At 43.8% G+C, this 11,990-nt stretch overlaps 3 protein-coding genes across 4 annotated transcripts; 2 read left to right on the top strand and 1 right to left on the bottom strand.

Moving 5' to 3' along the window:
• The first annotated feature begins 964 nt into the window (after positions 1-964).
• Positions 965-3,784, top strand: LOC135641062 (laccase-24-like). The gene is made up of 6 exons (XM_065156070.1): positions 965-1,120; positions 1,576-1,727; positions 1,807-2,054; positions 2,143-2,271; positions 2,364-3,326; positions 3,412-3,784. The coding sequence occupies exons 1-6, from the start codon at positions 1,034-1,036 to the stop codon at positions 3,540-3,542; spliced, it is 1,710 nt and encodes a 569-aa protein (XP_065012142.1). The 5' UTR covers positions 965-1,033; the 3' UTR covers positions 3,543-3,784.
• Positions 3,785-3,898: 114 nt separating this feature from the next.
• Positions 3,899-4,746, bottom strand: LOC103990188 (17.3 kDa class I heat shock protein). Its single transcript, XM_009409257.3, has one exon. It carries the CDS (start codon positions 4,599-4,601, stop codon positions 4,104-4,106), a length of 498 nt encoding a protein of 165 aa, XP_009407532.2. The 5' UTR covers positions 4,602-4,746; the 3' UTR covers positions 3,899-4,103.
• A 117-nt stretch (positions 4,747-4,863) lies between these two features.
• On the top strand, positions 4,864-9,974 carry LOC135641063 (mitochondrial uncoupling protein 1-like). 2 transcript variants are annotated; one of them, XM_065156072.1, is made up of 10 exons: positions 4,864-5,544; positions 6,036-6,251; positions 6,346-6,424; positions 6,585-6,718; positions 6,793-6,891; positions 6,978-7,082; positions 8,015-8,089; positions 9,325-9,411; positions 9,536-9,574; positions 9,712-9,974. In XM_065156072.1, the coding sequence occupies exons 1-9, from the start codon at positions 5,464-5,466 to the stop codon at positions 9,539-9,541; spliced, it is 882 nt and encodes a 293-aa protein (XP_065012144.1). In that variant the 5' UTR covers positions 4,864-5,463; the 3' UTR covers positions 9,542-9,574; positions 9,712-9,974. The 2 variants fall into 2 exon arrangements, with proteins under 2 accessions (XP_065012144.1, XP_065012143.1); XM_065156071.1 differs by lacking the exon at positions 9,536-9,574.
• The last annotated feature ends 2,016 nt before the right edge of the window (positions 9,975-11,990 follow it).

The raw sequence follows: 11,990 nt of genomic DNA, 5'->3' as shown, positions 1-11,990 counted from the left end.
TTGGCGATGAAATGGTGAGTCAATGCCAAAGTTAGTATCCTCTTTAAATGTCACATGAGATAAGCAAAGAGATAAAGACGGCATCATAAGATCAACTACGAATTAAAATGAATTATGGGGTGTGTGGTGTCAAAACCGGCACGACTCACAATGGAAAGAAAAAATCTGACACATCGCAGTCGTCCAACGATGAAAGGTCGTGAGATGTGAGGCTGCGGAGAGGTAATCCCCCCAGTGGTAGGTGAACTTGTGACCACCGAACAGTGGAGGTGGCATAACATCGATCCAACGACACTGTGTGTTCCTCAGCACCGTCTCACGCACAAAACCATGTGCAGGGGAGCCACAATGACTTGTGGTTTCCGGCTGCCGTTCTCATGGTTCATCCACGGACGTGCAAAGTCGACGCCCTGAAACCCACGGCGAATCTTCCGCAACATTATCTTAATATCATTGTTCCGTGGTTGTTGTCGATGATCTAAGCCCTGCCAGCCATCGACGTTAAACCTACTTCGACTGCCGCCGTGCATTTGTTTGGAACGATGGAAGGGCGACCGGGCCGGCAGAACTCTCCCAAGAGAACAAAAGCCTGCATTAAAACTTTGCTCTGTGATCTTACTAAGTAGCAGACTCATATGCGCAGACGATCCCTTCCTTCCAATTAATACAGGAAATGAAAGAAAATAAAATGAATGGAATATCTGCGAGCGGTCAGACTTGGCACCTTTGTTCACTGCACAGCACAAGTTGTCACCAATTATAGAACTGAAGCCGGTCTTACCAACCCCCGAAGATTCAACAATAGTAGGATGGTTTGACCGCCACCTCCTGTCTTTGCTCCATTAAGAAGCATAAGCTCATCAATATTGAAATATATATATATATGTCGTTTCTATCGCTTTCGTAGCAAGTAAATCGTGTCTGAGAATGCATGTATAGGACTATAAAAGGACCATTATAGCTTCGTTCATTGGCACCAACTTCGCCGGGCAGCAGCATTTGCTCCGCTTATTGCCCTGCTTTGTTGCTGACCATGGCTTGGTCCTCCTCTGCGCTGCTGTTCACCTTCGCCTTCATCGGCTTTGTGGCGGATGCAGCGATCGTGGAGCACACCTTCCGTGTAATTTTCTCTACTCCCTTCTCTCTCTCTCTCTCTCTCTCTTAGCGATCGTGAAGCATAACACTCTGCTAGCTAGCGATGGAAGCAATGAAGTTGCTGAGTTAGCTGTGGTTACAGATTTGTAGCCCTGTTATGGGAGCTTTTGAAGTCAAAACATCTACACACCTTTAGGAGATCAATTGCATTACTTCTCCATCATCTAAGCAGCCACCGTAGCCTAAAGACCAAAGCATAAGTCGAGTCTCCCGGTCTCCTACGCAGCCTGTGATCCCAGACAAATGTGGAACCCACATCTTGCTTGCATCACCAGATAGATAAGTTAATGATGGCTAACATTTCGGAAGAATAGTCAAGTCGATAGCATCACCATCGAGCATGTAACGGTGGTAGCGGTCTCCCATGGTCGATTTGTGAACGGCGAATTCACAAGGTTTGGGTTGTTGTTCGTCTTTCAGGTTGGAAATCTGACTCTGACACGGCTGTGCGAAGAGAGAGTGGTGACTGCAGTGAACGGCCAAATGCCTGGCCCGACGATAGATGTCAACGAAGGTGACACGCTGGTCGTCCATGCCATCAACGAATCGCCCACCAACATGACGATTCACTGGTAATTTACTCAACCAATGGAGGACGCACTCTCATCCGTCGTCTATCTTTAGTCATCATCAGTCCCAATCTCTCTGCAGGCACGGCGTGTACCAGAGGCTGAGCGCTTGGGCTGACGGGCCAAACATGGTCACTCAGTGCTCGGTACGCCCCGGGAACAACTACACCTACAGGTTCAACGTCACGGGCCAAGAAGGCACGCTTTGGTGGCACGCCCACTTCTCCCTCCTCCGGGTTACGGTCTATGGAGCCCTCATCATCCGTCCCAGAGGCGGCGCTGCGGCCTTGCCCTTCTCCCAGCCCGACCATGAAGCCAACATCTTACTCGGTACTGTTTCGTCACCATCGAGATTGCACACCTCCAAATTAGTAGCTCCGGATGACCTGACCCGGCCCCTGTAATTGATCTTGTACAGGGGAGTGGTGGAACGGCAATCCGATCGATGTGTTGAACGCGGCCTACGTTTCCGGTAGTGCCCCCAACGTCTCCGATGCATTCACCATCAATGGCCAGCCCGGCGACTTGTACAATTGCTCCAAGAAGCGTGAGTGTTCCTCGCCTTGACCCGTAACTGGTTGTCGATGATGCGGTGTCCGACTCGTGAATGAATCTTTGACCTCCGATGGTCGCCTGCAGACACCTACAAGCTCGAAGTCGTTTCCGGGAAGACCTACTGGCTCCGGATCATCAACGCTGCAGTCAATGGTCAGTTCTTCTTCAAGGTTGCCGGGCACAACTTCACGGTTGTCGCCGTGGACGCCACCTACACCAAGCCTTACGAGACCGACGTGGTAGTCATCGCCCCCGGCCAGACGGTGGACGCTCTCATGGTCGCCAACGCCGCCCCGGGCAGCTACTACATGGCCGCCCGCCCCTACATCAGCGCAGGTCCTGAAGGCCCACCCGTCGACCTCAGCACCACCACCGGCATCGTCAAGTACGCGTCCGTCAACAGTTCTTCTGCCCCCGTGATGCCGGCCTTGCCGGGCCTCTACGACACCCCGACCGCCCACCGATTCTACACCAACCTGACCGCTCTCGTTAGGCCGGGGGATCCCACCGTCCCTCTCGACGTGGATGAGAAGATGTTCGTCACCATCGGGTCGGGCATCGTTCCCTGCTCACCGCCACAATTTCTGTGCAACAAGACCACGGGGTCAGCATCCGCCAGCATGAACAACGTATCGTTTGTGTTCCCCCCCACGACGCCGTTTCTGGTGGCACACTATAACAATTTGAGCATATACAAGACCGACTTCCCCGACAACCCGCCGGTGTTCTTCGACTTCACGAACCCCGCCGTGAACACCGACCCGGCTCTGCGGTCGCTGCGCAACACAGTCCAAGACATCAGGTTGAAGAAGGTGAAGTACAACGCGACGGTGGAGATAGTGCTGCAGAACACGGCGATAGAGGGGGCGGAGAACCACCCGATACACCTCCACAGCTTCAACTTCTTTGTGCTCGCGCAGGGCTTCGGAAACTACAACGCGACGGCGGCGGTGAGCAGCTTCAATCTGGTGGACCCGCAGGTGAGGAACACCATCGCTGTGCCCGCGGGCGGATGGGCCGTCATCCGATTCGTCGCCAACAACCCAGGTGCGGCCTCTTCTTTCCTTCGTCATCTCTCTTCTTTTCTTCTTTGCAGAATCCCCCATCTCACGAAGCATGTCTGTGGGTGTAGGTGTATGGTTCATGCACTGCCATTTCGACATCCACTTGGCTCTTGGTTTGGGGACGGCTTTCTGGGTGGAGAACGGCAACACCCCGGACTCCATTCTACCCCCACCGCCTCCGGACTACCCCACTTGTTAATTGGGAGAAGCCACCGCGGACGGAGACCGACCAGATAGCGAACGAGCTTCCCTGTCAGGCCTTCACTCACTGCAGATTCATCGTTCTCGCCATTTTTCTACTCTTTTGTGTCTACGCCAAATGTGTTGGGCGAACGAGATCGAGAAACAACAATATCCAATAATTTGTTGCGAGTGATTTTGTTTGTATGTGAAGATACAATAAGCATTCTCCGCTTAGGCGAAGGTCTAAGAAAAGTTCAATTTGAGGTCCGGGATAAGAATAATGTTAATCTTTAGATATGCAGAGTATGATGTGGGACTCGGAGTTGGCAAAAATCACAATAGCTACTTCACAATTCGACCGACACAAATCCATCAAAGAACATAAAACTGCACGAGTGTTTCAATTACATATATACAGCCATCCATAATACACAAAAGATCATATCGCACGAATCAAGACAAACGCATCACAGACTACGACTCTGCAGAGTGATGGTAGAGTACCGATTCGCAGGAAGAACTAGCTGGACATAATACTCATATGCAAATCTCAACTTTGCCAATAGTATCATACCACTCAACCGGAGATATCGACCGACTTAACATTGGGCACCATCACTCCCTCCTTGGGGACGGTGACGGTGAGGACGCCGTTCTCCATGGCGGCTTTCACCTGCTCGACTTTCGCGTTCTCCGGCAGGCGGAACCTCCGAAGGAACTTGCCGCTGCTCCGCTCGACGCGGTACCAGGTATCGGTCTTCTCCTCGCGTTCTTGGTTCCGCTCGCCGCTGATCTGGAGGACGCGGCCGTCCTCCACCTCCACCTTGACCTCCTCCTTCCTCAGTCCGGGCAGATCGGCCGTAAACACGTGGGCCTCGGGGGTCTCCTTCCAGTCGACACGGGCGGCGTTGAAGGCCGAGGCCTCGTCGGAGAAGGCGACGGGAGGGAAGGAGAGACGGGGGAAGTAGAGAGGTGACTCGAAGGGGAAGCCCTCGAAGGGATCCCAGACGTCGAGGGAGAAGGGATCGAAGACGTCGCTCCGCCAGGGGCCGAATCCGAAGGGGATGAGCGACATCCTTGGTTCGATCGCACGGATCGACGACGATTCAGCGAAAAGAAGAAGAGGAATTGGGAAAGTAAAAAGATCGGAGATATCTCGACGTCTTCGGAATTTGGATGGGCGGAGAGGTGACGCTCCGACGGGCTTAATGGGAGGGGGAAACGGGATTCCAAAGAATTCCTCTGCCTTCGGTTGGGTTGGGTTGGGCTCGGTTGGGCTCGGTTGGGTCTTCTAATCCAGAAGCTACCACTGGCACCCAGAACGTTCTTCCGGTTTTTGCCTATCGAATGTCCAATGAGATCAGGCATCACGTCCTGTCAAATGGAACTCGAACGAGACCACATCACACTCCAATTTGACAGCAAATCTGGCTCGTCACAACCCATGGAAAGGGATGATTCGTCACGATAGGTCTAAATTCACTGTTGTCGACTCTCTGTTCACGCTTCACTCCAACAACTTCGACTAGTTCACTGCACGGTTTTATACCGTTCATAGCCATCCATGTAGTCCCTATATTAATTTGCTTTGATTATTATGTATTTACCTGTCGTTTCTTACTCGTTCACGTACCTGCGATGGATCCGTGAAGGGTCCCACTTCTTTCGGTCGAATTTGTCCAAATACAGGTAGGGTACATGATCAGGTATATTCAAACGCGAGTAAGACCGCGGTGGCCAACTTGCTTCTTTTTGCGTCGAACCTGCCCTTCGGGCGCCAATGCCACTCTTTTATTGGTGTATCCTCTATTTCCTACACATTTCTCCTTCCTCTCCCCTCCCAGTTTGTTTTCCCCCCTTAACAACCCTCCCCGGTCTTTCATCCCGGAGTTCCATCCTACCGCCTCCCCCCAGATCGCAGTGAGCCTGCAGTGGCCATGGCCGATCACCGCACCAAGACGGAGATCTCCTTCGCCGGAAGGTTCGCCAGCAGCGCCATCGCCGCCTGCTTCGCTGAGGTACCCGCGATCACTCGCTCCTTCCGTTGCTTACCAATGTCTTGCTATTTGCTTCTTACCTTTTGTTCTCGGAATCGTTTTGCTAATAGGCGTGATCTTTAACATTGTTCCTTTCTTGAAAGTAGCGACAACATCGAGAAGCGAGGGTTTCTGGATACTTTTGCGCAATAGATTATAATACGATCTTACTGTCTTGGTTCCAAGTACATTACTAAGTTCATTCTGTGAGCTTATACTTGATTTGGATCACAGTTGCATAGACAGTGTCAAGATATATCAAACTCCTTTAATTACTATTTTTCTTCGTTATCTAAAGAAATAGATAGAAGGAGGGAAACAAATGTAGTCACGAATGCTTGCGAGGGAAGAAGCCTTTGCAGTAGAAGAAACAAGCAAACATTTTTATTTACGACCAGGATAAATAGGGGGTTTTTAATTATGTGGCCAATTGCCCTTTCTCATATTCCGTATTCGTTTTGTATCTGTTGCAGCTGTGCACGATCCCTCTTGACACTGCAAAAGTGAGGCTTCAGCTGCAGAAGAAAGCAGCTACAGATGCCATGGCCATGCCAAAGTACAGAGGAATGCTAGGAACTGTTGCAACCATCGCAAGGGAGGAAGGAATGACAGCACTTTGGAAAGGCATCGTGCCTGGTTTGCATCGCCAATGTCTTTTTGGAGGTTTGCGGATTGGGTTGTATGAGCCGGTAAGTTTCAAAGTCCTTTGTTAGTATATAACTCATGCATTCGCTCTTGATATTTCTCATATAATGTGAAGTTATGTCTTGCCTTTTTTCACAGGTAAAGTCCTTCTATGTTGGTGAAAATTTTGTGGGAGATATTCCTTTGTCCAAGAAAATTCTCGCTGGTCTTACAACTGGTGTGTTTAAGTGCGGAAGTGCTAATAAAAGAACAGAGATTCCTTTTCATGTTTTGTTGTTTTGAACAATCTGGTGCTGCATAGCTAGTGCCAGAAGATAAAATTGCTCCAGTTCATTTCTTGAAAGCTAGATACTATAAATTTTTTACAATTCACGTAGGTGCCTTGGCGATTACTGTGGCAAATCCAACTGATCTAGTGAAAGTACGACTTCAAGCGGAAGGGAAGCTTCCACCTGGTGTACCAAGACGGTATTCAGGAGCATTGAATGCTTACTCCACAGTAGTCAGACAGGTTATCACTCAAAAAACTAATACTTAATATTTCAAGTAATCTGCATGCTGAATCTTCCTTATTTTATTATCTAGGAAGGACTTGGGGCTCTCTGGACTGGTATTGGTCCTAATGTTGCACGTAATGCAATTATAAATGCTGCTGAGTTGGCTAGTTACGATCAAGTCAAACAGGTTACCCAAAATCTCACTACAAAGTGCTCATTGTTATTCTTATGTTTCTGTTCTCTTTTAACATCACCAAGCTTCCATTTATGCAGACAATTCTGAAAATCCCTGGATTCACAGATAATGTTTTTACTCATCTTTTGTCTGGTCTGGGTGCTGGTTTTTTTGCTGTTTGTATTGGTTCTCCTGTTGATGTGGTGAGTTTCTTGATAAATTACTTATCATCTTATCCTGCTTGTTCCATTAATGCAATGATGTGTCTGTAACAAACAGTTGGTTGATCAGTTCCAGTTTTTAGAGAATTTGTGTGAGATCTTAGATTCTCCAAAATCTACCCGAAAGAACTCACCATTATGACTTATAACAAGGCTTAGTGTTGAACTGGAGGAATATGAGGACTGCGATAGCTGTTCTGTATTGTAGTTCATATTAAAAGCTTCAATTTAACCTTAACTTCATCTTGGTTAAACAGATGTATCTGGGGGACCTATAATAACATGGTAATATTACACATTGGAAGTGCATACATGAACTTTTTTCCCAGTTCCCTTTGGTGGAAGTGTTTCTTTGGCTTCGTTCTGAAAAGTCTGCTGTTGTTTGGTAACATATATCTTTGACATTATCCAACACACGTGCACACACACACAAACATACATATATAATAAGTTTATTCTTGATATCTCCATTATTCTGTATTTCCTACACTACAATGGTATGTTGGTCCTTCTGCACGTAAATTCAGTTGAAATGGATGCTTTTACAGATAGCAGTTGTTAAACCTTAATCTCCCCACTGCTTACTTTTCTCCATATTTCCTTCTAACTGTCTCATCATATGAATGACAGATTGACAATGAAAATTGTTTTCAGCTTAACAGAAGCAAAACAACCATCAGATAGATAGATAAGCAGATTAAAAAAATTCTGATATATATATTTTTTGCCACTGTTATACTAATATACTATATAACTGGCTTGGCTTGCTATTGTTGTATGCTTATTAGGTGGCTGCAGAATAAAGATTATCTAATTTTAAATTTTATATTAATATATGTAATCAATGTGTACAACTTACAAATATATATTTGGGCCTTCTATCAAGCTGACATTCTGGAAATTGCTTTTTTTAGGTGAAGTCAAGAATGATGGGAGATTCAGCCTACAAAAGCACACTTGATTGTTTTGTGAAGACAATGAAAAATGAAGTATGCTGAGTGCCTATTGCATCTCTTTGTCACATTTAGTCAAACATCTTTCCTTGCCCCTTTTTCCCTACATGGTTTATTTTCTTGTTACTTAGATGATTGTTGTGGGACAATATTCTAGGAATAGATTGTTCGGAGCTGCATGGATGGTCAAGTGTTTTTACTACCATGCTTTCTGACGCCATGCTGCTTTAAGAACTAGGAGATATATCATAAATGATTATCTGTGCTAATGAGTAGCCAAGTATCTTAGTTAAAAGTGAGAGTAATAGCTTTTATATAGATATTGTTGCAGCCAATGTGGTATGAGGTTATGTGAACTGGAACATAATAAATATATTATTATATCATATCAGGCTACTGTGCAAAGCTAACGCTAAACTGGTCTGACACATTAAATGGGCTGCTTATTGTGCTTTTCGGATCCTGATTTCTATACTTGTATTTTTGAACTGTTGGCAAATTCTTGAAAAATTGATACTTTTGAAGCTAAATTCTCTAGTTAAACATAATATACGGAGCTACTACTACCCTTACTATTCATGTTTACTTCTCTCTTTTCTCTTTTCATCAATTTATGTTTACTGCTCATAAGCCATACATTAGAATCATCTGACTTTAGGTATAGTATGTTGTCTGGACACGAGTGACAAGAGAACTGAAGATGGAAACATAATCATCATTATATATTCTAGTTAGCCATTCAAGATGTATTGGCAATAGGGCTTTTAGCTATTCTCTCCATTGCAAATGCAATAAATTATATTGGATGAAAAATCCACAATCATTATGGTTGGTTGAGGTAGTATATATATCATGATTATCTTTTGTAGTTTCTGCAAAACTACCTGGTTTTTTTAGTGAATATCATTCACCTACTTCAACTTTTCTTTCTGTCATACCTTCAGCAATCAACCTGTGCCTAAAACGTATATAGACATGGTGTGTTTTCTTTTCTGGAATTTGACAATTCAAAAGCTTCTGATTGATTTTTTTATATTTTATTTATCTGTTTTAATAGGAAATTTATGTTGTATTATTTCTGTTATCTGAGAGTTATGCATGGTTCATCGATCAAGTCTTCTCAGTATACTGTAAAACTTTTGTCCAACAAATCAATTGAGAGAGAAACAGAGATCTTTTCCACTCTAATCTTTGTCCTTTATTTTCACAACATGATTGGTCGCAAGTATTATAACAAGCGCAACTGAAATGAAACATGATCTTTTTTCTAGGGGCCTTTAGCTTTTTACAAAGGTTTCCTTCCAAATTTTGGTCGGCTCGGATCATGGAATGTGATCATGTTCTTGACATTGGAGCAGGTAATTACAGTTGCCCATCTTCTACATTTTATGTTTTGTGCTGCTATCTTCATCTGGCAGTTTTCTGTACACCAACTTAAATGCATATATCAATGTCATACATTCAAACAACTGATTGTTCCAGAAATGATTTTCTTTGAAGTGTCGAGTGCTGGGCATGAAGGTAACCTGCATTTTCAAGATAGGCTGCAGTTGTCCAATATCTTAAACATAAATTTCTTTTAAGTATATATCATCCGGCTTTCATAAATTTCTGTTTTGACCCAAGATTTTTAATTCATTTTCATCATTTATGGACAGGTCAAAAAGTTATTTGCAAGAGAAGTGCCAGTTTAAATTTTTTGCCTACTCTCCTATTTCTGGTGAGTAAAATAAGGCTTTTTCTTGAGGCAACTTTGTAAATTAATGGGGGTATTGAAGAAACTTCATGGTCTTCCTAGATGCTCCATCAGTATGCAAAATGACCCTTGAATTAATACATCTTCCTACGGGGAACAATAATTTCAGCAACTTTAGCTGCTTATTTATTTATTTCTAATGAAACCAGTTCCTGTGCCACATCATTTATTGCTTTTGTCTTATTTTGAATTTATCTATCACTTGATGTAAAACTTATGTTTGTCTTTTGGACTCATGATGTAAAACTTAGTATTAAGATGTTTGATGCATCGTTCGATTAGAAAATTGCGTATGTCTATAGTCCGTAAGAAAAATAATTAAATGGCGTGGGTGATCTACACTAATATATGAGCATCAATGGTCAATGTGGCCCATGGTCTTCCATGGGCCAAATGGTAATCTCGAGTCTGTTTTAGGCTAGTACCAAGAACGATTTAGCTGAATTAAAATACTCGTTGGCGTCCGCACTTCTGGAAGCTTCGCCTTATGGGGCGCGCGCGCTCTCTCTCTCTCGCGTGTATATATATAAGCTTAATATACATATGATACATAACGATTCGAACGGCCCATCCTGGCTTCAGTTTCCCTCTTTCTCTCGCTCGCTCACGGTGATCGAAGAAAATTCGGGAGCGCCAAAGAGAGACGGCGATCGAACATAAAGGTAATGATGATTCTGATATCTACTCTTTCTTTCTAATCTTCGAGCACGCTTTTGCCAGATCCTGTTCTTGAAGCCATGTATCATTGTTTTCGTCGATCTTTGTCAGCCTGATTCTTTTTTCGTGGGTTTCCAAGAAGGAATTCTGATCGCGTTCTGTTTCTTATGGTCGTTGTTGTCGGTTCTTGAAGCTTAATATGTATGTCTTCTAATCCTTCGGTGGCGTGATTATTTGCTTCTTGGTTATTCGAAAAGAGATTCTGATTTGTTGTTTGTTGCTGATTCTCCAGTCCAAATATCTTCGTTCTCATCGATCTTTGGTAACGTCATTCATTTTCCGTGGTTTTCCAACAAGGAATTCTGATCGTGTTATGATTTTTTTTGTTTTGGTCAATAGTTGTCGGTTCTTGAAGCTAATTACGATCGTTTTCCTCGATCTCTTGGCGGGTGGGCGGGCGGCGTGATTCTTGTTCTATGGTTCTTCAAGAAAGATTCTGACCTTTTTGTTAATCATCCATCTGTTGTTTCATGCCGATTCTTGGAGCAATATTTCGCCGTTTTCTTACATCTTTTGGCATTGTGATTCTGTTTTCCGTGTTTTTTCAAGAAGGAACATGTTCTTATTTACAAATTTCTGTTTGCACTTCAGAGCGGGTGAGTTTTAGACGGATGCTGAACTCTCGACCATCCTTTCTATTTGTGTTCTATTTCTCTTCTTTTCCTTTGCTAAGTTGTTGTTGGGAGCTTCTCTTGTTAATTCTTGAATTATTGTGTTTGATGAGGAAATAGAACTATGGCTTTCTTTCCCATCCTTCTAATTTCTTGAAAGTAGCAAGTTCAAGACAAGACTGTTGTGACTGCCAATCTCTTCTTAGATGAATTGACCAATCGTATACAAGTTCCACTTCCTGGGTGGTTATACTTGGAAATTGGGCCAAAAGGGATTCGTCAAGGATTTGCGTGAACAGCACTCAACTCAAATAACCTGTGCGGAGGACTACAAAATTGAATCACCTAATAATGCTATCTATCATAAGCATCATCATCACCATCTCGATCATCAAGATGTATCCTGGTGTCCGAACCACTCCTGTGATGTTCCAAGTGGTGGGATGTTTAACATAATAAGAATACAGTGAATAGATAATGAATCATTACATAAAGGCAGCAGATAAATTAGAAAAGTAGTTAGCAGAAATAAATAATCATCTAAGCGTCCAAACTTCCTCGGATCACTGGTTGATCCACTGGAACAATTGATCATATTACAGACTTAACAAATATATTTGAAAGAATATTATATTCATATAAACAATAATACTATATATAACATAATTTGAACATGGATCGTAATACTAAGCGACCATCAACCACACATTCATTATTCCTCAATAATATCAATTAAAAATAACAATAATAACCAAAACAAAAGGTAAATTTCACTATAAATATCAAATTATCAGGTTGAACATATTCCATGGAGTATACTCTCAAGCCTTTTTGTGCCATTAAATTGTTAGGA

The sequence above is a fragment of the Musa acuminata genome, chromosome BXJ3-6 (assembly GCF_036884655.1).
Source record: "Musa acuminata AAA Group cultivar baxijiao chromosome BXJ3-6, Cavendish_Baxijiao_AAA, whole genome shotgun sequence".
NCBI classification, from domain to species: domain Eukaryota; kingdom Viridiplantae; phylum Streptophyta; class Magnoliopsida; order Zingiberales; family Musaceae; genus Musa; species Musa acuminata.
This window is presented reverse-complemented; position numbering and strand designations above follow the sequence as displayed.